The following is a 27,939-nucleotide window of genomic DNA, read 5'->3' as shown; positions in this document are numbered from 1 at the left end:
GAACATTAGCCAAAACGACCGGATCGCTTACTTCTGCTTTAAGATGGACTACCGTCCTGATTTGATGTTCTCGTTCGCTGATGGTGTATGTTACACTTCACTCTGCATCTTTAGAGCTGATGTGAGACAGGTGGTCAACAGCTGGAGACTGGACACAGAATAACAAGATGTTTGTGTTTGTAGGCTGCAGAAGCACAGACTGAGAGCAGAGTCTCCAGGATCCATCTGTCCGTCTATGAGTGGGTCCAACGAAATACCACCAAACTTCAGTCGTGAACCTGGACCCTCAGAGTCACGGTAAGAGACCCTCTGTAGCAGAGTTTAGTTCAGTGTGTTGAGCTCCTGCAGTCGACATCACTGGAACAGGAAACAACTAGGGCCCAACTGATATGAAGTTTGTTGGGGACCGATACTGGAGGGAAAAAAAATCTGTGAACTCATAGGGAAAGATGTGAAGGACAATTTTGTCTTTGTCTGTGGAGTGTACGATTTGTATTAAGTGCAACACACACCTGGGGTCGTTGCCCAAATCACCATCAGGAAGCATCAGTGACAGGAGAATATTACTGAACGAGTTGCTATGGGAACTGAACAGAGGATGAAATGAACAGAGTAGAGTCAGTGTGTTGTGGTCTGTGTGGAGCTCAACATAGAAAATAATGGAAGTGGCTGATTTGATGTGTGTTGTTCTCTGATGGTGTGTTACACGTCACTCTGCTTCTTTAGAGCTGATGTGAGACAGGTGGTCAACAGCTGGAGACTGGACACAGAATAACAACATGTTTGTGTTTGTAGGCTGCAGAAGCACAGACTGAGAGCAGAGTATCCAGGACCCACCTCATGTCCTCAGTGTGAACAAAGACCCAGAACCAGAGGTGAGCTGCAGACAGCCAATCGGAGCAGCTGTGTATAAGACTAAACATCTGTCTGCTGATGTGGTCATTTCTGAAACCAGGACCTGTTGTTTTCTCCAGAGTCATTGTTCCATCACACAGCACTGACATTTAAGATGATGATTCAAACCTTCTCTTTGTTGTCTGTAGTTTTTCTGTAGCTGATGAAAATAATCTGATCAGATTGTCAGTCTCTCTGTCTTCAGTCTGACTCTGTCTCTTCTCTCTCAGCAGATCGTGGTCTGCAGGAGGTTTTAGATCAACATAAGATCAGTCTGAGGAGCAGATGTGAACGAGTGACTGAAGGAACTGAGGGAACAGGAAGTGGAACAGGAAGTGTAACCCTCCTCAGCAGGATCTACACTGAGCTCTACATCACAGAGGGACAGAGTGAAGAGGTTAATACCCAACATGAGGTGAGACAGCTGGAGACAACGTCCAAGAAGAAGACCCTCCATGACACTTCAATCAAGTGCAACGACATCTTTAAAGACTCACCTGTCCAACAGAGAGAGGACGTCTCTACGGTCTCACCTGTCCAACAGAGAGACGACGTCTCTACGGTCTCACCTGTCCAACAGAGACCCATCAGAGTGGTTCTGACCAACGGCGTCGCTGGCGTTGGAAAAACCTTCTCGGTGCAGAAGTTCACTCTGGACTGGGCCGAGGGCTTGGAGAACCAAGATGTCAGTCTGCTGGTTCTGCTTTCATTCAGGGAGCTGAACCTGATCAGAGATCAGCGGTTGAGTCTTCTCAGGCTGCTCCATGTTTTCCATCCAACATTACAGAAGGTCACAGCAGAGCAGCTGGCTGTCTGTAAACTTCTCTTCATCTTTGACGGCCTGGATGAAAGCCGACTGTCACTGGACTTCAACAACAGGGAGGTTGTGTCTGATGTCACACAGACGTCATCAGTCAACGTGCTGCTGACAAACCTCATCCAGGGGAATCTGCTTCCCTCGGCTCTGGTCTGGATCACCTCCAGACCTGCAGCAGCCAATCAGATCCCTCCTACATGTGTCGACAGGGTAACAGAGGTCAGAGGCTTCACTGACGCCCAGATGGAGGAGTACTTCAGGAGGAGGTCCAGTGATGAAGATCTGTCCAGAAGAATCATCTCACACATCAAGACGTCCAGGACCCTCCACATCATGTGTCAAGTCCCAGTCTTCTGCTGGATCAGTGCTACAGTTCTGGAGCACATGTTGACCACAGACCAGAGAGGAGAGCTGCCCAAGACCACGACTGACCTGTTCTCACACTTCCTGCTGGTCCAGACAAAGAGGAAGAAGAACAAGTATGGTGAGTGATAGAGTTGGATAGGACATTTTATAAACTGTCGTTACTGCTGAAGTTCAGCTTTGATAGTGGCTGTGTAACCTCATCCAGTCACAGTAAGCTGCATCATGTTATTGCACCAGATTTGCACACAGAGGTGAGGCCAGGGTAACAAGGCAAGGCAGTGCAGATTTTTAGGAGAGTTAGGGAGAGATGGAGGGAGAAGCAGAAGGAGAGAGAGAAGCCATAGCAAGTATGCAAGTGTAGCGATTCTATTCTGCATTGAGGCTCGTTCAATGGATGACAGGGCAACCAAGTGGATGCACATTTATTGCTCCTGCATGAAAATAGCAGATCACAGTGGTTTTCTGAAATGGTTTCTTCACAAGGACAATTTACTGCACATTCTCCCATTGAATCCAGAGAAAAACAGAGCGCCCTAGAACACACTGTAACATACGTTCAGTTGGAAAAATACATAAAAAATATAAATCTTAATTCAAGCTGCAAGGGATGATGGTCAAGGCCCAGTAATTGTGTTTTCACCAGAAGCTGCAATGTGCCCAAACAACCGCCAGGTGGCATCTGTGAGCAGCAGGACACCTCCATAAGACAGCAGCACGGAGCAGTGAACACGAAGGGGGAATGCAATATAATAATAATACAGTATAGTTTTTCAATGAGACAAATGTAACGACGGCAGCTATACGTCTCACTCTCTTTTTTCGGTCCTCAGTCTCGTCAGCTCCAAACACACCCGTCTGTGTTTTTTAAATGAGCCAACTACTGTACAGTAGTGCCACAGATTTCTCATTCCCCACCTTGTTTGATTCAGAGTGTAGCTGGATGATTTCTCGTGAATAAACGGGAAATAGCCTGTGTCACTTTTGGGCTGGGCGAACATATATCCTGAAATAACTTTTCCTCGATAGAAATAGGCTACAAGACGTAGCCGATACAAAGTTGATAGGTTTCACTCATCCATGTTTTGACAGTGTGTGTCCGTGTGTGCCGAGCGGACCCGTTTAGAGAGACACGCATCTATATTGGACAGGCTTTTATTTAATTTAGAACAAACCTTATGCTCAGCAAAATGGAAAATATAGTCTAATATAATAAAATAGTTCTGTTGTTCGGCCACTGTTTAAAATAGGTCTGATCGATCCAGAGCAGCATTCATTTATAAGTTTAATCAGCACCAGTTAAACTTCTTCTAAATAAACGTAAACATTCAATAACTGGGTCAGGTCTGACCACGGGCTTCTTTTTTTTCTCTTCTTCCTCACAGGAGAAATGAGGTGTGCGCTGCGCTGCACTGAACTCGCTTCTCTCTGACGCGTCGGTGCTCTGTTTGTGATTTGTCTGCTGCCTTGAATCCACCCTTTATACGTGTGCGTTCACAGATTTACAATAAGACAAGCCAGGGTTGAGTTACCGAGTTGATAACCAGCGTCGTGGTACCGCTGATCCGGAGTGACAGTGTTGTGAAAATCGCTATGAACTGGTGTTCTGGTTTTTAGGTGCCCTGCAATCTCATAGTTTCAAAGAAAATGGATTGATTGAGTTTTACTTAACGAAATGAAACGAAAACAATATTATATTAATATATTGTTGTAACTTTAGAAAATATAATCCAGGGGAAAAAAAGGCTCACAAACATGGACCAAAACGGCTCAGATACGCACTACACATCTTATGAACGTGATTGTACAGCACTTTGGTCAACTGAGGTTGTTTTAAATGTGCTTTATGAATAAATTGTGACTTGACTTGACTAAAGTAATAACTTTGTTTTTTTTATATATATTTTAAATGCAACCTCTAAAACTAGAATGAAAAATATTTTACTATGTTCCACCTTCTCGGCTCTATTGAAAGTAATGTGCTTAATAGACATATTAGCAATGACCAATAGGTGTGCTTGTAATAATTGCTGTGACGACAGCTGGACACAATGTAACACATTAGCGACACATTAACATCCTCTTTATCTCTGACCAATGGGGGTGTTTGTGGATACTTCACTCAAGTACATTGTCAGACAGAAGTCCTGCCCCCCACAGTACTTCACACAGCTGTTTGCTTTGAACAGAAAAACCGGTTCCTACAGTAGCTCTCCTCACACTTTTCAGTTCATAGTCTAAGAGAAGAAATTTCGTCGTTTCATGTAATAAATTTCACATGTAAGGGGAGCTGAACATACAGCCTCCATTCAGAACAAGACACATGTGCCAGACGCACAGAGGCATGCGTAAAACAGAGATTGAGACTACTTCATGATGTTTGGTTTTTTTGTTTTGTTCATTTTCGTTTCTTTTGGATTTTTGTGCGTATTACTGAGCCGTTTTGGTCCATGTTTGTAAGCCCTTTTTTCCCTGGATTATATTTTCTAAAGTTGCAACAATATAGTACTATAATTGTTTTCGTTTCATTTCGTTAAGTAAAAATCAATCAATCCGTTTTCTTTGAAACTATGAGATTGTAGAGCAAAAACCATAGCACCAGTTCACTGTAGCGATTTTCATACACACACCCAGTCTTGCTTTCAATAAAACACACTCGCATTCTATTACAGCCCGTTGTGGCTCCATTCTACGATTAAAGTAGCATCAACAAAGTCACTGAAAATAAGCATCTAATTTATCCCTTCAAATTGTGTGTTTGGAGCAGCTGCTGACAGATGTGTATTAATCGCTCGTGAGTCCAGCCGCATCGGGTCCAGGCTGCTGGCACGGACGAAGCAGCTTAGAAACTGTTTAAACGAGCGATCGTCGGCTATGAGTGGATTGTTACATTCACCAGAACTTGCAAAAAATAGATATGAGACAATTTGCTCAAACTTGGAGCCAGACCCGGCCAGGCTACAGGAGAGATCAAAAATACGGAGGAGTCCAGGACCCCCATGAGAACCACTGATCCTGTTGAACATACTGTAACCACTGTGATACAATAAAAAACAACAACATTGATCTGATTGACCGGCGTAGCGGTCCCTCTCTTCATTCACTCTCTAGCTATGTAATATGCACAGTACTTTCTATATTTTATTGCGTATTGTGATGTAGTGTATGATGGTTTTATCTACGATGTGAAGCACTCTGTGTATTCGTACTGAGAAGGGTGCTATACAAATAAAGTACTTACTTACTTACTTACTGTCTCGACCACAGCTGCAAATGAAGTAGCCTATGGCCTATGAACAGCGCCACTCTTCATTGCAGCTACGTTGTGGTCAAACGTGGAATTATCCCAAAATCTTTTGAGCTGCATCTCAGTACAATGCTTCCACCTAGTGGCTACAATGTGACCTACAATTTCACGCAACGCGTGAATCACGCTTTCCGTGAGGGAAACGTTCAAATGAAACTAGTACCCACTGTAGGTGGCATCACAAGCGTGACCAGATGTGGGCAGGTGGGTTCAGGGGCAATGCAGTTGATGCTGCCCGGCCCTTAATTAAGAGGGAAAACAAACAAACAGAAAACCAAATATTGCACACTTTCCAAAAGAGCAAAACAAAAGTTAGTGCACACTTCACAGACCTAATTGTACACCACCTACAGAGCTGTTTAAAAGTTTGATGGAGGTGAGTAGTAGTCACAGACTAGTAGTAGTGAGTATTTAAAACAGTTCAGTCTGCATTCAGGGACTCTGTACCTTCTACTGGAAGGCAAGAGCTCATATTCCTCTAGAAGGATGTGGGACTGGTCCAACAATACCCTCCGTGTCTGCCTGAGTATTCATTTACAACAGTGTCCTTTTTTCTTCATAGGTTATCAGCTGATTAATCAGCCATCAGCTTCTTCCAGCTCCAAACTATCATCATTCTTTCAGTCATTAAATCGATCGCCTTATCGTGGAGGTCATGAGACGAGTCCACAGGAGCTGATGGAGACCAACAGGGAAGTTCTTCTGAAGCTGGGGAGGCTGGCGTTTGAACAGCTGGAGGAAGGAAACATCATGTTCTACCAAGAAGACCTGGAGCAGTGTGGTCTGGACGTCACAGAGGCCTTGGTGAACTCAGGACTCTGTACTGAGATCTTCAAAAGAGAGAGTGTGATCTCCCAGAAATCAGTCTACTGCTTTGTTCATCTGAGTGTTCAGGAGTTTCTGGCTGCAGTCTACATGTTCCACTGTTTCACCAACAGGAACACACAGGTCCTCAAGAACTTCCTGGGAAAACATTATGCTAATTTATCCCTGGATGTCTTCCTGAAGAGAGCCATGGGGAAATCTCTCAGAAGTAGAAATGGTCACCTGGACCTGTTTGTTCGCTTCCTTCATGGCCTCTCTCTGGAGTCCAACCAGAGGCTGTTAGGAGGTCTGCTGGGTCAGACAGACAACAGTCCAGAAACCATCCAGAGAGCCATCAACAACCTGAAGAAGATGAACAGTGATAAAATCTCTCCTGACAGAAGCATCAACATCTTCCACTGTCTGACGGAAATGATGGACCAGTCAGTTCATCAGGAGATCCAACAGTTCCTCAAGTCAAAGAACAGATCAGAAGAGAAACTCTCTGAGATCCACTGCTCAGCTCTGGCCTACATGCTGCAGATGTCAGAGCAGGTTCTTGACGAGTTGGACCTGGAGAAGTACAACACATCAGATCAGGGACGACGGAGACTGATCCCAGCTGTGAGGAACTGCAGGAAGGCTCGGTGAGTCCAGACATGATCTTTATAGTTATTGATTAGTGGATCAGATCAGTAGTTTAGTCAAGTTCGTTTATTCTCATTATTCATAGTTTGACTTTGTATTTTTTTGAAAATTTACAGATCAGTTGTGTTTTTTCTGGAGCTGTTACAAAGCCGTTAGCTCCAACATGGAAATAAGTTGGTTGTGATTGTTGCTGCTCAGTTAATAAAAACACTTATTTTGTGTTTTTTTTGTTTTTTTTAATTTTAATTCATTTTGACTTTTTGTTTTTATTCAAACCTGATGAAGCAAATAAAGCAGCTCCACTGATCTTACACATCATGGTTTCCAGTTGTTAGTATGACTGCAGAAAGAGAAGCGTTGTATTAAACCCTTAGGGCCGGATTTACTAAGATCCCAGATAGCGCTAAAATATTGCGTGTTTGTTTAGCGCACGCAAAACAGGTGATCTACTAAGAGTAACCCGCTAAATGAAAACACGTGCAAACCGCAATATGTAAATGAGGGTTTTGCGCGTGGTAATCGTTTCCGCCATGGGGAGTGTGGACAGAGAGCTGGATGGACGAAGGCACAGAATGCCATTTGATCCGATGCATACAATTACAGCATGTGTGTTCATCTCTCTTGCACTCTGTTTAGATTAATAAACACAAATCGCTACAGGGCCCAACTCGTCATATAGTGATGAACAGGCAGCAGCTGCAGCGACAATCACACACCTATAATATGTGTGTGTGTGTGTGCCGCCCATGATCCAGTGGATTAATAGAGAGCTCAGGTGGGACACACGGATCTAAACGCTCTGACCACTGACCAGAGGGATCAAATGGCGCTTTTCCACTGCACTTTCACATATAGAGAATGCAATATTCCCAGAGGTGGGTAGAGTAGCCAAAAATTGTACTCAAGTAAGAGTATAGTTACTTTAGAATAATATTACTCAAGTAAAAGTAAAAAGTAGCCATTCAAATATTTACTTGAGTAAGAGTAGAAAGTACTTGGTGAAAAAGCTACTCAAGTACTGAGTAACTGCTGAGTAACCTCTGATTTGTTCGTTTAATGATCAGTGCGTAAATGTAGGCCTAATCAAATACACAAAAATATAATAGCAATGAAAAAATCCAGATATTGCCAAAGAACAACATTTAACAACTAAGACAAAAGCCTAAATGACATTTTTTACAAAGTAACATAAATGAAGACAAAATTCAGCCACAATAATTTACATAGGCCTATCTATCTATGAAAGGTCTATGAACTGTCCATAAGCTCTTTGTGTGGGTGTGGTGTCTGATGTGTGTCTATCTGTGACTGTGTGTGTGTATGTGTGTGTGTGTGTGTGTGTGTGTGTGTGGGGGGGGGGGGGGGGGGGGGGGGGGGGTGGGGGGGGTCCTATGCTTGGTTTCTAGTGAAACCAAAGTCACATGACCACCCCCCCGAAACTGGGGGGGTGGTCATGTGACTAGGAGTCAGTGTCTCCGTGTGTGTATGGGGTTTAAACTTCCTGGGGAGGAAGAAGAATAAGCTGACCTGGATGACTGAGAACCTTCACGGGCATTATCCACGACATACCAGGGCTGACATCATCCTAATCATTTACTAGCAGCAGTTTCTCAAATTTGAGGCGGAGTGGCCGTCCTGTTTACCGCGGAGATTTTGCGTGCGGTCATGTGACTGCCTGGCTCTGTCTGATTGGTTAAACGGAGGCAAACGTCGCGAGTGGCTACATCTGATTGGTGAAACGCAGTCATGTGACAGAGGCTCGGAAGTATCTGCATTAAAACCTCTATGATTAAAACATAAACAAACAGATCGCACATTGGATCAATAAGAAAAAGTAGCGAGTAGCGACCGGAATGAAGCTCAATGTAACGGAGTAAAAGTACCGCTTCTTCTGAAGAAATATACTCAAGTAAAAGTAAAGAGTAGGCTGCACTGAAACTACTCTTAGAAGTACAATTTATCCAAAAAGTTACTCAAGTAAATGTAACGGAGTAAATGTAGCGCGTTACTACCCACCTCTGAATATTCCACATCATAAGCTGACAAAACCAAGCTCAGAGCAAATGAGAGAACAGGGAGGAAACAGCAAAGAGCTCAGTACTGAAGGCCACAACGGAGATACACGACTGTTAGCGAAACAGATCCATCCTAAGACAACCACCTCATGACAACAACAACAACTTTACTGTCACCATCTATAGCGATCCAGCACAACAATAGCGGATTGCTATTATAATTAATTACAAACGTGAATTATCCTCCTACTGTTTTGAATCTGTTTAAATAGACACAGTAAGCACAGACCAGCACCACAAACGCAGCATGATGATGGATATGCTGTCACTCACCAATACTGCTGGATCTGTTGAACCGGACCCGGACGGACTGTCAAAGCAATTCACTCCCATTCAAGTCTATCAGAACTTTTCCTCAGCGCGCACCGCGGTCTCAGGTTAATTTCATTTCCGGTCCGTCTGAGCTGCGGTCAGTCCCTGTGGACGGCACCGCCTCGGCAGGTGTTCTCATGGATGAACGTTAACAGAGACGTCACACCGGTCTGAGGCTCCGTGTGGCGGTACCGGGTGTCAGAGTCCAACTTCTTCGCCGTAGTTTCACAGCACAGCACGGTCAAGCTCAGAGAATGACTGGAGCTTTGTATCGATCAGGTGATCATCACACTATAAAAACCTCTGGTGCACCTGAGTGATCTCGGTCATTTTAACAAATTAGTTAGTGTTAGCTGGATCAGCTAGATCCAGCATGAGCTAAGAAAGTTTCGTAGCAGTGTAACCAAACAGCGGAAAAGCGAGCAGACTTGCATAGTTCCCCTTTAAGATTAAACTCCTGCACCCTGAGCAGCTCACTTTTTGGGAGGGCTATCACCTGACTGAGCCCCTCCCTCTTCGGTTCAGGACAGAAATGGTCAGATTAAACTGTGCCTGTAACAGAGGTCACACTGGGATTATTGATCTCTAGGGGTGTCACGATTCTCCAAATCCTTGATTCGATTTGATTTTCGATTTTAGGGTCACGATTCGGTTCGATTCTCGATTTTTTTTCTTTTTCTTACAGCACAGAGGCCTATGTCATCATTGGTTTTATTCATCAAATTTTGTACAGTAAATCTTATTTCAAAGTATGGGCTACATATAAGTGATGTAATTTCCATAATGTATCACATTCGGTATTCGGTATTTTTATTTCGCACAACACACATGATATTAGTTGACAGAGCAGAAAAGAACGGAAGCAGATGTGTGTAGCGCCAGGTCTCCCAAGAAGCTATTTAAAGCTTATGGCGGGAGCCTCAAACGTAATACTAACGAATTACATGTTCATACATATGTCAAATCATGATAGAAAACAAGACAAAACATACATCACAGAATGCACGGAGACAATGAGACAATACATATTACCAAACAAAACATAACATACAATCACAAGACAAATCAATAACTCAAAATAGACAAAGACATCAAACAGACATACCCAGATTACGATGATAAATATGAGTTAAGAAGTTGCACCTTTAACCTTTTCTTGAAGACTGAGATGGAATTGGCTGATTTCAGACTCTCATCCAGCCCATTCCAGATCAGCGGCCCCCTGGTGGTGATACATAGGCTAGTGCGTTTTAAACGTCTCTTTTTTCCATAAATGAGATGTAAATTTCTGGTATGGTAGCCATGCACAGGGCTGCTGACTGGGATGAGCATAGACAGTTTAGGATTCAGATTGTACAACTTGGTAAATCATTGTTGCGTTCTGATGGATGTTGAATTCTGTGAGCCTCAGGAGATTTAGACTATGGAAGAGTGGACGTGTGGGAGTGTTGAAGCCGGAGCGAGATATGGCACATATAATTTTCTTTTGTAAATTTTCTAATTTTCTAAGATGGGTAGGAAAAGTGTTACACCATATTACATTGCAGTAAAGTAAATGGGGCTCAAACAAGGATTTATATAGAATAAGTAGAGCAGATAAAGGAAGAACATAATGGAGTTTGAAAAATAAACCAACATATTTAGACAATTTTATGAGGAGCTGTTCAATATGACTGTAATTTAGTGCTTCATCTAGGAGGACCCCCAGGAATCTTGTGGATTTTACTCTTTCCAGCTCCCTTCCATCAATCTTGAGAATAATGTTGTTCACAGGTTTTTTTATTTGAATGAAATAATATAACATTTGTCTTGTTGATATTAAGGGATAATTTGTTGCATTTCAGCCAAGTCACCACTTTATGCAGCTCTATATTGAGTAGGTCTTGAAGTTCAAGTGGGTTGTTGTGAGACATGAAAATACTAGTATCGTCAGCGAAAATGACTTTATGCAACAAACTAGAAGAATTAACAAAATCATTGAAGTAAATAATAAAGAGCAATGGTCCCAAAATTGAACCTTGGGGTACCCCGTAGATGACATCCTTTTTTTGTGAATGATGATTATTAATGTCAACATACTGTTTTCTGCCATGTAGATAACTATAGAACCATTTTAAAGCCAGCCCTCTAATACCGTAGTGGTGCAGTTTCCCTAGTAGGATGTTGAAATCTATGGTATCGAAGGCCTTGGATAGGTCCAAAAAAACTCCCACTCAACAGTTCCCCTTGTCTATAGCATCATTAATTTTTTCTATAAGGTCCAATATTGCCATGCAGGTTGTATTTTTCTCCTGAAGCCGTACTGAGAGCTGTGGAGGATGTTATGCTTGTCAAGATATTTATTTAATCTTGTAAAAACAACTCTCTCAAAGATCTTGGAAATAACAGGCAAGACAGATATTGGACGGTAATTAGTAATGCTATTTTTATCTCCTGATTTGAATATTAGTAATACTCTTGCAATTTTGATCATCTTTGGCACCACGACAGAAAGTAAAAATAAATTAATACAAAATGAGAGTGGTTTGGCAATCACCAAAGCAATGGCAATCAGTATTTTATTATTGATTCCATCTATGCCAGCTGTATGAGAGTTGTTAAGGCCCAGTATGATTTCATTGACTTCCACAGGATCAGTCGGTGACAGAAAAAAAGAGGATGGATAATCACTTGTAAGGTACTGGTTGAAAGAAGTACCCTGAGGATGGCTAATTTTATTTGCTAGGTCAGCACCAATCGAAACAAAAATAATTATTAAATTGATTGGTGAGTTCCTGTTCAGATCGATTTCCACCATCGGGAAGCACAATGGGTTTTCTTCCCCTATTCAGGACATTATTCAAGACTGACCACGTCCTCTTAGTGTCACCCTGAGCTAGCCTTAGCTGCTCAGTAAAATGTGCACATTTGCTTTTTCTTATTATATGAGTGAGCTTATTTCTGTAAGTATTATATTTAATTTTATTTATGATACTTGGATTTTTGATATACTGTTTATACAGTTTATTTTTTGTTTAATAGAAGTTAAGATCCCTTTAGTGAGCCAAGGATTTTGCTCTTCAGCTCTGCACCTGACAGTCTTCACAGGAATGGTAGAACGGATGGATTCTGATAATTCACTGATTAGGCTGTCATATGCAGTATCTGGATCCGAAGCATTATATACACAATTCCAGGACTTTGTCTCGAGATTGACACAAAGCTGCTCCAGAGTCCCATTATTTAACACTTTAATTGTTTTCATACTGGGAGGGAGTGTAGGTTCATGGGCTAGGTTTACAAACAACACAATAGGGAAATGATCGGTTATGTCAGACAAAACCACTCCAGACTCCAGCCAGGAGTTATGAATGTTAGTGACCATATTATCTATAATTGACTTAGATGTTAGAAGTTAATCTTGTATAGATGTTTATCGTTGGAATAAAAGAAAAAGAGTGTATAGTATTGATGAAATTTCATGATTGATGAAAAATCAATTTTTTGTTGAATTTTCTTTAGAAATGTCTATGTTAAAATCGCCCATAATAATGCAATTATTGTTTTTCATGTTTATGGCATATAGTGATTCTTCAAGTTTATCCCACACACTTGGGTTTGAATCAGGGGGCCGATAAATTATTCCAACAGTGAGTTTTTTACCATTTGGAAGTTCAATATCAATGAATAGAGAATCGGAGGGGTCATCAAGGCACTAATGGTCAAATTTAAATAATTTATTTACAATATAAAGGTAACAACAAAATAAATGAGAGGTCACAGAGGGTGCATGTCATCCTTTTGTAGGGCTGGGTATCAATCAAAAATTTTCGATACCCGTACCGATACCGATACCTTCACTTCGATACCGGTTCCTGAACGATACTTTTTTCGATACCAATTTTATAACATCAGTTCTAAAAAAAATTCAAATTACATTACACATGAAGGTACAAATCTTGAGTTGTATTTTTCTATTCCAACCAGCAGCTTTTCTAAGGCTCAACAGGTAGATCACCCTGGCATGTGTTACAACTACATTGCAGTCACTTCTTTTAGATGAATTTTGCAACCTGAAAATATTAGGAAACCACTTTAATATAATTTTTGTAGTTGACACATTAAGGTTTTTAAATAGGCTAAGGGTTTCTGATTTGTTAAATCCAAAAAGTGTTACAATTGTCCCTGGTCTCCCCTAAACATGGCTGTCAGGTAGTCCCATTAAAGCAGAACTATGCAAGTCGGCCGGAAATAGCTCGCTCCTTCGTTGGTTTCTCTTTTTTTCCCTCTCCGGGGCTCCCCCACAGTTCTAGGAGGCACATGTCACTGTCGTAAAAAAAAAAAAAAAACTCGCCGCCACCACCTCCTCCACCCCCTCCACCCCTTACACGTGCTTGTGTTTACATTGGAAGCTGCTGAAGGTAGAGAGCGGTGTTTGCTAAGCCCTGCTAACACGGAGCTAATGCTAACACGGAGCTAACGCTAACACGGCCACACACAGACACAAAGACACAGACATACACACACAGGAATAAAGGTTCCAAAACGCGAAGGTGTGTGTGTGTGTCATGATGTATTACATTATCTTATAAAAGATCCATGGTGTGTGTGTGTCTGTGTTAGCATTAGCTCCGTGTAGCCAGAAGTCGAACTTCATCAGTACAAACATTTCATGTTTCCATGGTTTCCTCCGACTTTCCGAACTCAAACCAATCACGATTCATGACATGCATGACGTCATCTGCGTTTTTATCTCGTACTGCCGTTAGGCAGTTTCTCGCGATAGTTCTATCCATTGATGAGATTTGGGACACCGAGACGGACGACTGATCTTGCAAGTGCGGTTTTCAGCCAGTGGGGGGGGCGCATTGGCCTAGACCCCATTCACCTCATAATAGGTCACTCAACCATCACAGTGACTCTGAGCCACAATAATTACAGCCGAAATCCTGCATAGTTCTGCTTTAAATTAACTAATTAAAAAAAACGGTGAATACGTGGTGGCCGCCGGCCGTGTTGTGATCCTCCAGAACACAGAGATGGTTGGTCCGCCCCTGTGTTCAGCTACACTTGCGCTCCAGCATTTTGCAGGCAGAGGAAACGCTGCTCCGAGGTCTGCTCCCTCATGTGCAGTGCACGTCGCGGAGCCGCACATATAGAGGCGACAGAAAGAGGCAGGAGGGACTGATAACATGAAATAGCCGAGAGCAGAATCTGTATGTGCCCGTCGCGGGTCCGCACGGAGAGGCAGCCTCTCGGGAATTACGCCAAACGCAACAAAATACCGGAGTTTTCTAAGCGCCAGTCAATTTAAGCACATGAAAAACAATCAAAACGGGACATTTCATGAAATATATATATATATATATATATATAAAACCCGGACGCCCCGGACAGGACGTGAAGAGGAACGGGTCACCCGATGCATGCTGCAACCGTAATGTTACAGCTGATCACCGGCAGCATTATCAGATCTTGATCACGTGATTAACCTCTGGGTACCGAAACTTGGCACCGAAAGACGAGGCATGTTTTGATACTCGGTACTACCGAAGCATTTCGGTCGGTGCCACAAAAGAACCGAAGTTCGGTACCCAGCCCTATCCTTTTGGTTACAGCAGTGTGCACTAGGCTACTTTTAAAATGACAATGTGCAACAAAACAAAATAAATAAATAAAAAATATGTCCAAAGTCATGGAACAATTAGAGCCTTACAGCGTCGGAAATTAGCGGCCCCCATTTTTACCAAGAATGCCCCCAAATAATGATCCAGGGACCAAAATTGCCTACAAGGTTTCAAAACAAATATATTTATAACTGTACATTCTCATAATTTTATTTTCATTAATTCACTGTCGCGTCATTATTCTCCTGATGTCGGGTTAATGTAATGTAAACGAGATTGCGCTGATACGGAGAGTCATGTGACAGACAGCGGGGCAGAGCTGCAGCTGCAGCGCTGCGATGGACCTGATGATCAGGGGTCTCATTTATAAAACTGTGCGTGGGATCGTTACTAAAAGTGTACGTACGCCCAAAAGCCAAGTTTTGCGTGCTCCAGTAAATATTCAGACTTATAATCGTCGATCCTCTATTTGACTTCGATGATCGAGACCATGACGTAATCGATTTCGATAAAAAATCGAAATCGTGACACCCCTATTGATCTCCCAGTAAATCCAGTAGCATATGAGCAGCAAACGTCAGAGCACAGTTAGAAATATCCATAAATCTGTTCCTGTCATTTATTAACATTTTCTGTTCCTCTCACACCATGCAGACACGGCTATGTGACTGAGTTATACTGTGTTTTTTTAAAGAAGTTTTTGTATTCTATTTCTAATGGGTTCATGTACAATATTACACACAGGCCATGTGATGTGTTCTGGCAGAGTTAGCTTCAAACTTAACAGATTTTATGTTTTCTCTAATCACAGACTAAGTTGCTGTCGACTCTCGGAGAATCACTGGGAAATTGTGGCCTCAGCTCTTAAGTCCAACCCCTCCCACCTGACAGAACTGGACCTGAGTGACTATGACCTTCAGGATTCAGTGGAGGTTCTGTGTGCTGGACTGGAGAGTCCAAACTGTAGACTGGAGACTCTGAGGTCAGTTTGTCTGTTGGAGTTTTCTGTCTGTATTCAGCTCAAATGTTTGTAGTTATTGTTCATTGGTTGAGGATTTAAACAAAGAACTGGAGAAGAAAAAGGACTCAGTGTTACTACAGTATTACTACAAGACGGCGAGACCAGTCATAGTGTTTGTGATAGACTGAATTTTGAAGTTTAAAATCTAGATTCTATCTTTAAAAAAAACTTGGTGAGGATCAAAGTCACAGATCTGCTGCTGATTTTGTTGTGTTGACATGAGATATCTCACTTAATTTCTATTTGCTCGGATATGAATGAGATTCTCAGAGAACTGATGATGTCAACAAGGAGCTTTGTCCTCAACTCACTGGTTTTATTCTTTATTCAGATTGAAGCTCTGCAGGTTGTCAGAGATCAGCTGTTCTTCTCTGGGCTCAGCTCTGAAGTCCAACCCCTCCCACCTGAGAGAACTGGACCTGAACTGGAACTACAACCTGCAGGATTCAGGAGTGAAGGATCTGAGTGGTTTTCTGGAGAGTCCAGACTGTAGACTGGAGACTCTGAGGTCAGATTCTGTTTTATTTCTGTGCTCAGATGAATGTGATGTGAAAGTTGTGTTGACACTGAGCTGCAGACATGAGGCTGATATTAGACTGATCCACACTGAGGGTCGTCATGGTCACGTCTGTTTTCTTCTTCTCTGGTTTTAGTCCAGTCACTGTTTCTCTTCACGTGTCACCTCCACTACAGAAACACATGTAATGTGTCAGACAATCACTGATCTATAATCAATAGCTGGTGGCTCCTCCTCTTTCCTGAGGCTCTGTGATGTTTATAGTGAAATATTCAAAGCCGACATGTCATTAGAGCTGGTGTTGCCATGGATCTGCTGAATGAATTCAGTTTGGATTCACAGGGTCCTGACTCCACTGGATTTGATTCAGTCAGAGATATTTCACTTAGGGCGTATTCACACCTGCTTTGTTCCGATTCAGCAACTAAACAGATACAACTGTTGCATTCTTTTTTGGGGGATTGTTTGTGTTCATACATGGTAATAGTTCCAAGCGGTCCAAAGTTGTAAACAAATGCCATGCACTATCAAACTCTTCTCTTAATGGTCAGAAAAGAAAAAAAAAATAGTCTAATGAAAATTAAAATCTGACACGGTCCTAATATAACTGCGGTTGAAGCCCGGACTAGACCCAATCCAAGTCTTTTGCGTAGCCAATATTTTCAGCCCTAATCCGACCCAAACACAGCCAAAAAAAAAAGACAGAAAGAAAGAAAAGAAGTTGACCGGAGTGATCCTTGACCAGAACTTGGCCTGAATCAGCAGGTCCAGTCAGGCCAGTACGAACCAGCACGCCTGGGCGTTGAGAACCACTGAAGACCGTGTGTAGTGTGTTGTGTCGGTTTCTGTGTCAATTGTGTTCTCACTGCAAACAGGGCTTGATTGGAAATAAGCCGAGAACACCTCTCCCAAGCGATCTCGGCCCGTTTGTTTTGTTCTGCATCCGAGCCCGATGCAGTGTTCACATATGACATACGACCAAATGAACCGATCTCTGACGTAAATCGCTCCCTGTTCCGGAACAACTGGTCCAATCGATCCAGGTATGAATAGTTTCTTTCTACTGTTTTTTACAGTTTCTGTTTGCTTGGATATGAATGAGATTCTCAGAGAACTGAAGCTGTAAATTGTTCCTCTGACCTGCTGCATTATTACAAACATTAATGTTCACCATTCATTCATTATATTTTATTTCATCATGTGTAGAATAAAAAGCAGTTGGCTCTTTGTTCAGGTGACACCAGCAGCTCTACACCTGAACTCACCTGAACACATCTGGTTGTGTCAGACACAGGAGTGTTAAACATCAACCTCAGCTTTTATGAGTCCATACTGGATTATTCAAGTGAAAAGTGATTTTAATGGGAGAACAGATTTTTTCCCTCCAGCCCAACATCCCATAATAACAAGTTGTGTGTGTGCTGGTTTCAGCTCTTTGAAGCAGGTTCAATCCCAGCAAACACAAACCGTAATTTCAACGTTGATTTCCGGTTGAAACCAGGTTGATATAAGGTTTGAACGTTTTTCAACCTCTTTTCAACCGTCTAAAAAGCGGTTATAACATCAACGTGGCGCAAAACACATATTTGTTTAATTTTGGTTGATAATCATTTCCGTTGTAGCTCTCAAAAGAGATTGTATTGATTAGATTGACGTTTTTTCTCTAAATGAGGGAGGCGAAATTACGTCTAAACAAAACGTAATTTCAACGCATTTAATGTTTTATAAAATATCATAAATATGGACATATATGAGCTTTGTGCTGTTAACTCATTGAGTGCCAACCACGTAATTTCTCGTTTTTCGTTCCCATGCGTTGAGTGCCAAAAACGAGATTTTTCGTTTTTTGCTTTTTTTTTTAAATTATGAAAATAGACACTTTAATACACATTATATGTAAATTTGGGGACTCTACAACGAGGAGAACTGAAATAGATGACGATCAAAGTCACATGACAGCTCATGATCTGGAAGTTTTTATCATAACTCGGCTTTTGCAAACGGAGTTCTGCATGTGGATGCAGCAGCTGCTCTGCTCTCACCCGCGAGGCTCCAGCAGCTCGGAGCTGAACCAGGAAGCTCTCAGCCGACAGTCCCGCCCGGTCTTCATCTGGAGCAACACCGTGTCCTCCCCAAAGTCCCCCCGCGGTAAAATCTGATGGTCTCTGGGCCAAAGCAGACCGGCATCACCGACCCGTACCACAGACGGACCGCGACCACCGGCGGGACCGGTCTTCGCGAGCCGCTGTGGCCGACAGACCCTCACGCTCCGCGGGGAGAAGCTGTGACACGGCACGGTGCGTCTGTGTTATTGTTGTTTAGTGGCGCCCCCCCCCGCCCCCGATGGTGGTTTTGTGAATAGAACAACAATTGTTGTATATATTTATCTTATACGAGCCCTTTGATCCAGAAATGCGAGTGTGAGAAGAGCGACAGACACAAACAGAGCACCTTTCATAAAAGACGCTCTATCTCCTTTTCTAGAAAAAAAGGAGGGATTTTGGTGAAACCCAGCCATGTTTAGCTTGACTTTTCTCAGGAACGGAGGCACGTAGAAACAAACGGTTTGTGGTCATTTGAAGCATAAAGTTAAACCTTTCAATTGAGCTACAGTATGTGTTGGTGGCAATAATATAGAATACACTATGGCTCTACATAAAAAGTCAAAAATGGTCTAAATTGCCGGTACACTTGACTAAAACTTTGGAAAGGAGCGCGGCACTCAATGAGTTAATAGAAAGCTTCCAGTACATCGCAATGGTGATATTTTAATGAATTTATGTAAAATTAGAGGATGCCGTGTACTGCTGTAACGCGCATGCGCAAACACTTAGGCTGAGGACTCAACTTGACCGTAACCGGCTGCTGTACTGAGCGAGCAGGAGTGCGGCGAACGAGTCGGTCCTACTCACGCTGCCTGAGTCGTCAAATACAGCATTTTTGGTAAGTGCATGTACTACTGTACAGTATTTCCTATGTTCCAACAAGAAATTATGACACCATTTGTTTCATTTTACGCTGCTAACGATGCGGACGAGGCCGCTCGTTCGGGCATGCTAACTTAGCAGTAAGGTTAGCATGGTAGCTTGTAACGTTTTCATGCTGCGACCTTGACAAAACTTTCTGCCCGACTACTTTAAGGCGTGTGTTTATAATGTTGGTTTGCTATTGCATGTAATTCCACAATTGGACTGTCGACGTAGCCTTCTAAATGTAATATTCAGGCCATTTTACATCGAAAATACACAGCTGAAAGTGAGGGGCCTGTGAGCTGGGGGAGGGAGTGAATGAGGGATTGTGATGATAATGAAGATGATGAAATGGCCCAAAACTTTGTTGTTTGTCCTACTACAACAACATATAGAGAAAGTATGACCAGTGGGAAAAGGGCACACCCTACTGAAATGGGCTACTGTATGCAAGTAAAAGTAAAAGGGAAAAACAAAAACAACAACAAAAAAGGGCCTTCAGGGAAACTGTGGCGTACTCTGTGATTAAAGGTAATTTTTGCTAATAATAAAGTTTGTCTATATTACTGAGTGGTTGCACAGTGAAATCCTTGCATCTCATAATTCCTATACTCTTTCCCTAATATTTTAGATGCTGTCATAAGGTTGAATCCCAGCGCCACAGGCAAATGTCAACAGCACCATGGCAGGGGGAGCATACATCAGTCCGACTGCCCATAAGTCCGACGGCTCATTTCTCCGACTACCCATTCTACAGTGTTAAGGTTAGGTTTAGGGTAAGGTTAAGGGTTAGGGCTACTTAAGTCGGAGAAATGGGAGGTCGGACTAATGGACGCAAAAATAAAGAAATGTATGGTCGGAGAAATGGGTTGTCGGACGGACATCATGCGCCCCCATGGCAGACCACCGGAAACAGGCTGCAGGGAGGACTAGTGGTGGTGGTGGATTCAGCCCTGCATTTCCACAACCTTTGTTCTAAACAATTTTATTTAGAGAAGATATTTTTTTTATTTTTTGCAGGGTTGGGGAGTAATGGAATAGTTAAATATTTAAAATACAGTATTTTAAATAGAAAATGAGTAACTGTATTGTGTAACAATTTAAATGTGTGTTTCCTGACACTGTTACTGTCTCAAGTAAGATTACTTGAAGGACTTTAATGTGTTATTTGTTCAAGAAGACTTTTTCTGTATATTTTGTGACTCTTTTTTCCGTCAAATATTGCTACTTTTTTCTAGAAAGATCCCCCATGTCTGATTGTTAGTGTTGTACTGTATTGTCATATTTCACAAATGTGTCTGTATTTAACACTGTTGATTTCCAATATTTGAATGAATTCAAGTTTATTGTAGCCTTTGTCCTTACTGTAAACTGTTGACAAAGTAGATAGGCTGGTGGTTGAATTGGTATCCTATAGTCAGCAACTATATATTACAGTGAGCATTTTTACGTTTAATAGACTTAAACGTCTATGTTCAAAACTCGTTCAAAATTGGTTGAAAAGTGAAAGTTTTTTTACCGGCTATATGTAGACGCTTAATGAACGTTCATATCTAGACCATATTTAAACGTCTTGCAATAGGGGCTTTCAAATTAGAAATTTTGACAACATTTACCAGTTATGATCCACCATAACAATATACTGTGTATGCACACTAAATAAGGAGAACAATTTAAATATAGCATTTCCTGGTGAAATATGGTTTATACGTGAACGTTGAATAGACGTCCACAAATAGCCGTTGAAAAAACTTTCACTTTTGAACCAATTCTGAACGTCTTTTCAATGGTCGGCATAAACGTTTTTTAAACGTCTTTTCAACCAAAAAATGTTTGCTGGGATGTGTGAAGTCAGTCAGCAGATTTTTCTGTCTCTGAGCTTCATCAGCTGCTTCATTCAACATGTGTTTCTATCACATGTTTGTTGACATGGCAACAGAGTTCAGCCTCACGTGTTTGTCTTGGTAAAACTTGAGCATGGTCAGTAAATCTCTGATCAATGTGGCTGCACAACATGAGTTTGTATGGATGGAGCCACAGGTGGAGCTGACAGGTGAAGAGGCGGAGTCACTGCATCTGTGTTGAAGCAGCAGCAGCTTCTCATGAATATTAATGAGCTGTTTTCTCTCTATCAGTACGTTTACATGACACTTGAAAAAACCGAATTATTGCCTTAATCCGACTATAACTGGATAACTGAAGTGCATGTAAACACCTTAGTCCGACTGAAATCGGAATTGAGAACTCCGACTAAGACACCCAGATAATGCGATTGGAATTCGATTTTCTCCGTCATGTATACACCTTAGTCGGAGTATAACTGGACAATGCATGTGTGCTGCTCCACAACCGTAGAGACGGCACCAAGTGGAGCAGAGAAGCCGCCTGAACCGGCAAAGTAAAGAAAAAAAACCAACGTCAGCGCAGATTCAATGCATTTCACACATACACAGCGCAACCAGCCAGATTGTTTTATTAGAGAGAGAGAGAGAGAGAGAGAGAGAGAGAGAGAGAGAGAGAGAGAGAGAGAGAGAGAGAGAGAGAGAGAGAGAGAGAAAAAGGAAGCCCATCCTATATTCTCAGCGCATCCGGCCCAGACTGGTGCGTCTGGTCGGGAACTGCAGTTGAGAATTTATTAATAAGCTTATAAGTTGTTTATATTCAGTTTTTTAGGAGGTGACAGAAAAGTCAACAGGACAGGGGGCGTATTAACCCGCTGAAACAACGGGTGACACTGCATGAGGGGGCGGACCCCGTCAGTTATTCGATTTTCTCAGTTGCATGTAGATTGAGACAAGGACAGAAGTCCGACTTGACGCCAAAATCGAATTTTGAGCATAGCTCGATTAAGCTCTGCATGTAAACGTACTGTATGTGACTGTTTAACCTGCTTCCTGTTGCTTCAGATGTTGGACTTTAATTTTCTAAACGTGTTCTTTCTGAAGCTTCTTCAGCTCTGAACAGATGATGAGACACTGAACGCTGTCAACAAGGAGCTTTGTCCTCAACTCACTGCTTTTATTCTTTATTCAGATTGATCTACTGCAGTTTGTCAGAGATCAGCTGTTCTTCTCTGGCCTCAGCTCTGAAGTCCAACCCCTCCCACCTGAGAGAACTGGACCTGAGCTCCAACAACCTGCAGGATTCAGGAGTGAAGGATCTGAGTGGTTTTCTGGAGAGTCCAGACTGTAGACTGGAGATTCTGAGGTCAGTTCACTGACTGTTACTGTTGTAGATCTTAGATCTTTGATCCACAACTGAACCTGATTGATCTTCACTCAGAACTTGAATCATTGACTTTGATGTCATGAATGAAGGACGTTTGAAATAGTTGTTGTCTCATGTTTCCAGTTGTTCTTCTCTCTCACTGACAATGACTCTTCACTTTCAGCTCATTTCACTCAGTCCTCATCAATAATGTCTGTTCACTTCACTTCAACCTTCAGGGGGCGCTGTCACAAACACATGTTAGACTGCTCTGTAGTGTTAGACCAGTCTTCATTTTGTTCACAGAGATGATCTGAATCTGATTTTAAAGTCAGAGTGTTTGACTCAGATAAAGACTGACTGGTCTGAAGCATCACATCAGATGTGGGTGGGTGGGGTTTGTCCACAGGTTTGTGTTCAGTTGAACGTGTGTGGTTTTAGTTTCCTGAGACCAGGACCAAGAAAGACCTTAGTCCTGGATCAGGACTGGACCTTTAGACTTTGATCCAGTTCAGTCCTGAATAAAAGTGTTGGAGTCGGTGTTTAGTCCAACATGTCTGATCAGATATTGATTCTATATTGACAGACTGTCCTCAGGTCAGCAGCAATGATCAGTTTGACATGAAGAGGTGAATTAATGTTGTACTTCTTTTATTCTTTATTCAGATTGAGGAGCTGCAGGTTGTCAGAGATCAGCTGTTCTTCTCTGGGCTCAGCTCTGAAGTCCAACCCCTCCCACCTGAGAGAACTGGAGCTGAGTGGAAACAACCTGCAGGATTCAGACCTGATGGATCTGATTGATCTCCAGAAGAGTCCAGACTGTCGACTGGAGAAACTATGGTCAGTTAAGTGTGTGTGTGTGTGTGTGTGTGTGTGTGTGTGTGTGTGTGTGTGTGTGTGTGTGTGTGTGTGTGTGTGTGTGTGTGTGTGTGTGTGTGAGTGAGAGAGAGAGAGAGAGAGAGAGAGAGAGAGAACATTGAATTGTGAAATGGGTTTGACTAAAGGAAAAAATTGGTTTTGTCTAGGTAATTATACTATATTGACTGGGTTAAATAGAATTACATTACTAGTAAGAGATTAAAATCATTGACTGAAACTAGACGAAAATATATATTTTATTTATTTACCATTTATTTATTCTGTCTAAAATCAGACTAAAATGCTCAGACTTTTAGTTGACTGAAACTTGACTAGACAAAAAAGGAGCATGAACGTGACTAAAACTAATAAAAACTAAAAGGACAGTTTGACACAAAGACTAGACTAAAACTAAAACAGGCCGCCAAAAACAACAGTAGTGGGCAGTTTAACAGGTCTCTTTTCTTTTTCTTTCATCATGTAACTTAGATCCATAACAAGACATTTAAACACATAGACACGTAGAAGTTCGATTAAACTAATTATTTAATGCAGAAACAACAAGACAAGAACCAAAACCAACAGAGTGTGGAGGCCAAACAGAGTCCTAATGCTCCAGTATCAGGTAAAGGTTTGTGGTGTTAGGACAAAACCAGGAAGTATGAGCCAGACGTCCTGTTGCATCAATCACTCATATCAGATTCACTAAATACATGTTGTTGATCTTTGCTTTAGAATAATGTTAGTCTGCAATAAATATGAAGAATGTCTTTTTGTTTAAATGGCCAGACTACGTTCCAGCAGATGCAGTGGAGAAACTTTAGTGGAAATGATCAATAGAATAATTTCTCTATGAAATGTCAACAGCCAATCAGATGCTGTGGTCCCACAGATACTTAATAACTTGTAGCTGTAACATGAGCTGACAGGTAACAGGAGGAAACCCCTCACTGAAGTGTTGGAGCAGTGATGCTGCAGTAAATGCTGCACATTTCACTTCAGTTCAATGTTGTTTCAGTCTTTGTTCATATTTCTACACAGTTGCTGCTGCACATTGAAATCAAACACAGCAACACAGAGTGAAAAGGTGTGAAGGTGATGCTGCAGCTGCTTCCACCTCCCCTCTCTACACAATGTTACAGGAAACAGCAGCTCTCTCTCTACAGGCCAATGTCGTCACTGAACTACTGACTAACAACTGTGTGTGTGTGTGTGTGTGTGTGTGTGTGTGTGTGTGTGTGTGTGTGTGTGTGTGTGTGTGTGTGTGTGTGTGTGTGTGTGTGTGTGTGTGTAGGTGGAGGAAGTAGAGGATTGACAGAGGACCCAGAGGAAGTGGAGGTGACTCCCAGCGCAGCAGTCTGAACAGCTCCACTGTCACACAGAGTCCAGTCCACCATCGTCCCTGTGTGTCAGATTCAGATTCAGATTCAGAAACTTTATTGTGATTTCACACAAATGTACAAAATACATCGGCTGAAACGAAATATCGTTTCTCACCAGCTACTAGCAGTGCTTTATTAAAAATAATAAATAATTTAAAACGAGTTAAAAACATATCGCATCGTATAAAAATTTAAGAAAGAAAACAAACAAGAATAAAAACCATGGCAATGGTACAGCTGCAGCAGTTTTGGAACGTGTCCATAATAAAGTGCTATTAAATGCGGGGTGACTGACCTACTGGGCGGGAGGGTTGAGTGTGAATGTGTGTGTGTGAATGTGTGTGTGGGCAGGGGGCGCAGTCCATTCACCAGCCTTACAGCTTGTGCAAAGAAGCTGTTCAGCATCCTGGTTGATCTGCAGCAGATGCTCCTGTACCTCTTCCCGGACGGCAGGAGGGAGAACCTGCCGTCCTCTGGACCTGACAGAGCATCATCAGTGTCTCTGGACTTAAAGGAGAATTCCGGTCATTTTTGAACCCTAAATCGTTGTCCTGATGGTCACCCAGTGTTGGTTGGAGCAAAAAACGCGACTAAAATTGATGCAGGCAAACCAGAGTTACACCATGGCTACCCGGCGCTAGCGCTAGTGACAACGCTAACCCATGGGGGCAATTCTTTCAACCACAACAAACACTCAAAGAACTCAAGAAAACAATCAAATATCTCTGGTACATGACTGGAATTCTTAGAGACACAACTGAACTCATATAGTGTAGAGTATAAACAGTATAAACTTTGTGTTTTTGCATGTAGCCACTCACCTCAGATAGCCCAACTCTGAAACATCCCAGAAAGACATTACTATCCCATCACAGAGCGCCTGCTCTCCCTGCCACAGAAACTAACACTTTGTCCCTGTTGTGATGATTTCTGTACAAAATGTCTTTACATTACCACTGCACTGCTCCACCGTTTATTTGACTGCTGTCTGAGGTGAGTGATTACATGCAAAAACACAAAGTTTATACTGTAGCCTATACTGTACACTATATGAGTTCAGTGGTGTCAGAAATGACCGGAATTCTCCTTTAAAGCTCATTAAAATGCTCTGAGGTTCGTCTGTGAATTTTCTATTGTTGTGTTCTGTTCTCCCTCCCTGCCTGAGGGGGGCGCTGTCCTTTGTTCTGTTTCCATTGGGCCTTTTTTTCTTGCCACGATGGGAAACGCATCCCGATTCACCTGCTGCTGGGAACGGACGTGACTTCACCGAGCTCTCTGTGCCAAACTTTGGCTGTGTTCGAAACCGCATACTTCTCCTACTACTCGTACTACTCATACTAACGATTTGAGTATGCAGTATGTTCACACTGCGCAGTATGCGATTTGCAGTAGGCGAGAAGTTCCCGGATGCATACTAGATTCGGCCGAAATGTTGAGTATACATCATGAGGTCACTACTCATACTCAAACTACCCAAGATGCAACGCAACGTGACGTCAAGGACCGCCTCTTCCTTGCTTTTTTTATTTTTTTTATTTAAGTGTTCAAAGTGTACAAAAAGTGTCAAACACTGACACATAACACAACACGAGAGCTGTTTCATATTCAGAAAGACAATGGATAAAATAAATAAATACAGCAAGGATCTCATTCAAATAAGTAGAAAATGAAGAAAATTAGACAAACAGAAACAAAACAAAAATAAATAAATATTATCATGTCAATACATAGGTGTGTAATAATCACTGTTAACAAATTCCATTAAATGTCAGGAAGTACAATAAATACCTTTTCATAGTTTTCTAAAAAAGTTGTGTTCTTCTTATTTTTAACTAAGGCTAGGGATTTATAGAGAGAATTCAATTCAATTAAAAAATGAGAAAAGGTTGGTTTGGAGGTTGCAAACTTTTGCTTATGAATAAAGTATTTACCAAATAAAATGAAAAAATTAACTAAATACTGAAGACTCCTGTTCTTCTTATTTTCATAATAACATATAACATCTTTAAGGGAGAAGCAGTAGCCTATGACATGTTTACATGGGAGAAAATATAAGAACACAAGTCTGACCAAAATTTCATTGTTACATTACATTCAAAAAACAGATGATTTAAAGTTTCTTCAGTATGGCCACAGAAAACACAGGAGCTGTCCAAATCTATAAATTTTGAAATAATCCCCAGTCCAGAGCAAGTATGGTGTAGCGAAGACGGCGGGCGGATCTTCGTCTCAGAGCAGGCAAAACTCTCCGGTAAGGCATTTTGAACGGGCAAATTCCGTTAACGGCACGAAGTCGGTCCAAACGGCGTTTCCAAGCTAGGCACAGTGGGGACAGGTTCACTTCCTGTTTATAAAGTAAGAGCACTGACGTCATTGTAACGGCTTTCTTTATGGTCAATTGCAACGGGTGCTTTATTTTGACACAGAAACCGGAAGTACAGTGCTCACTACGGCTGGTTTTACTAACGCCAGAGAAGTCCGACTTCGTCCGACTAAAATTGTAAATAGGTGTTATTTTGTCATTTTTTCAACACCATGGGGATACGAAGTAGTACTTTCTCGCCTGAAAATGTTTCAAATGTTGCTGAAGTTATATATTTACACAGTTTAGAGCTTAAGTGAAATCAGCTTCAGGGCGGCTGATTTCGGCTCGGGCAGGAGCGAAATGCATTGTGGGTTATCATAGTACGCAGCAGTGTGAACGCTCTGCATACTGTATGATCGATTAGTATGTAGTATGGAGTATGGAAGTATGCAGTATGGAGTATGTGGTTTCGAACACAGCCTTTGATTTGAAGCTTTTACTGAGCTCAGTTGGTCCAGATTGTTGAAGAAACTCATCAATATTTTTCAAACGTGAAATTGAACTCACACCACAAAAATGTCCAAAAGTCCTTTTACTCCTCCTTTTCATTCTCTGTACAGATGTTTGAATTGTCCTTGTGTATTTTATTAACTCATCATATTGTAGCTTTTTGATATGCAATCCAAACAAATCTAATGCAGAAAAGTTAACTCATTGAGTGCCAACCACGTAATTTCTCGTTTTTCGTTCCCATGCGTTGAGTTTTTTTTATTATTATGAAAATAGACACTTTAATACACATTATATGTAAATTTGGGGACTCTACGACGAGGAGAACTGAAATAGATGACGAT

The 27,939-nt window shown here is 41.9% G+C and overlaps 3 protein-coding genes across 3 annotated transcripts in view; all 3 read left to right on the top strand.

Moving 5' to 3' along the window:
* Nucleotides 1-27,939, top strand: part of LOC310984633 (NACHT, LRR and PYD domains-containing protein 12-like) — a 197,994-nt gene that overhangs the window by 5,412 nt on the left and 164,643 nt on the right.
* On the top strand, nucleotides 236-24,767 carry LOC310990631 (NLR family CARD domain-containing protein 3-like; the record flags this gene model as incomplete). The annotated part of the gene is made up of 9 exons (XM_083978096.1): nucleotides 236-297; nucleotides 796-875; nucleotides 1,128-2,195; nucleotides 6,034-6,832; nucleotides 15,638-15,808; nucleotides 16,179-16,355; nucleotides 22,367-22,540; nucleotides 23,207-23,384; nucleotides 24,703-24,767. 9 exons carry the CDS (start codon nucleotides 236-238, stop codon nucleotides 24,703-24,705), a joined length of 2,712 nt encoding a protein of 903 aa, XP_083834222.1. The 3' UTR covers nucleotides 24,706-24,767.
* LOC310990616 (uncharacterized protein) overlaps nucleotides 23,328-27,939 on the top strand; it is a gene marked incomplete at both ends in the record, with an annotated part of 86,194 nt that continues 81,582 nt past the window's right edge. The window contains 2 exons of the mRNA XM_083978075.1: nucleotides 23,328-23,380; nucleotides 25,132-25,278. Coding sequence (XP_083834201.1) covers nucleotides 23,328-23,380; nucleotides 25,132-25,278 — 200 coding nt within the window. The remainder of the gene's footprint in view (nucleotides 23,381-25,131; nucleotides 25,279-27,939) is intronic.

The sequence above is a fragment of the Trachurus trachurus genome, assembly GCF_905171665.1.
Source record: "Trachurus trachurus genome assembly, chromosome: 1".
NCBI lineage: Eukaryota > Metazoa > Chordata > Actinopteri > Carangiformes > Carangidae > Trachurus > Trachurus trachurus.
This window is presented reverse-complemented; position numbering and strand designations above follow the sequence as displayed.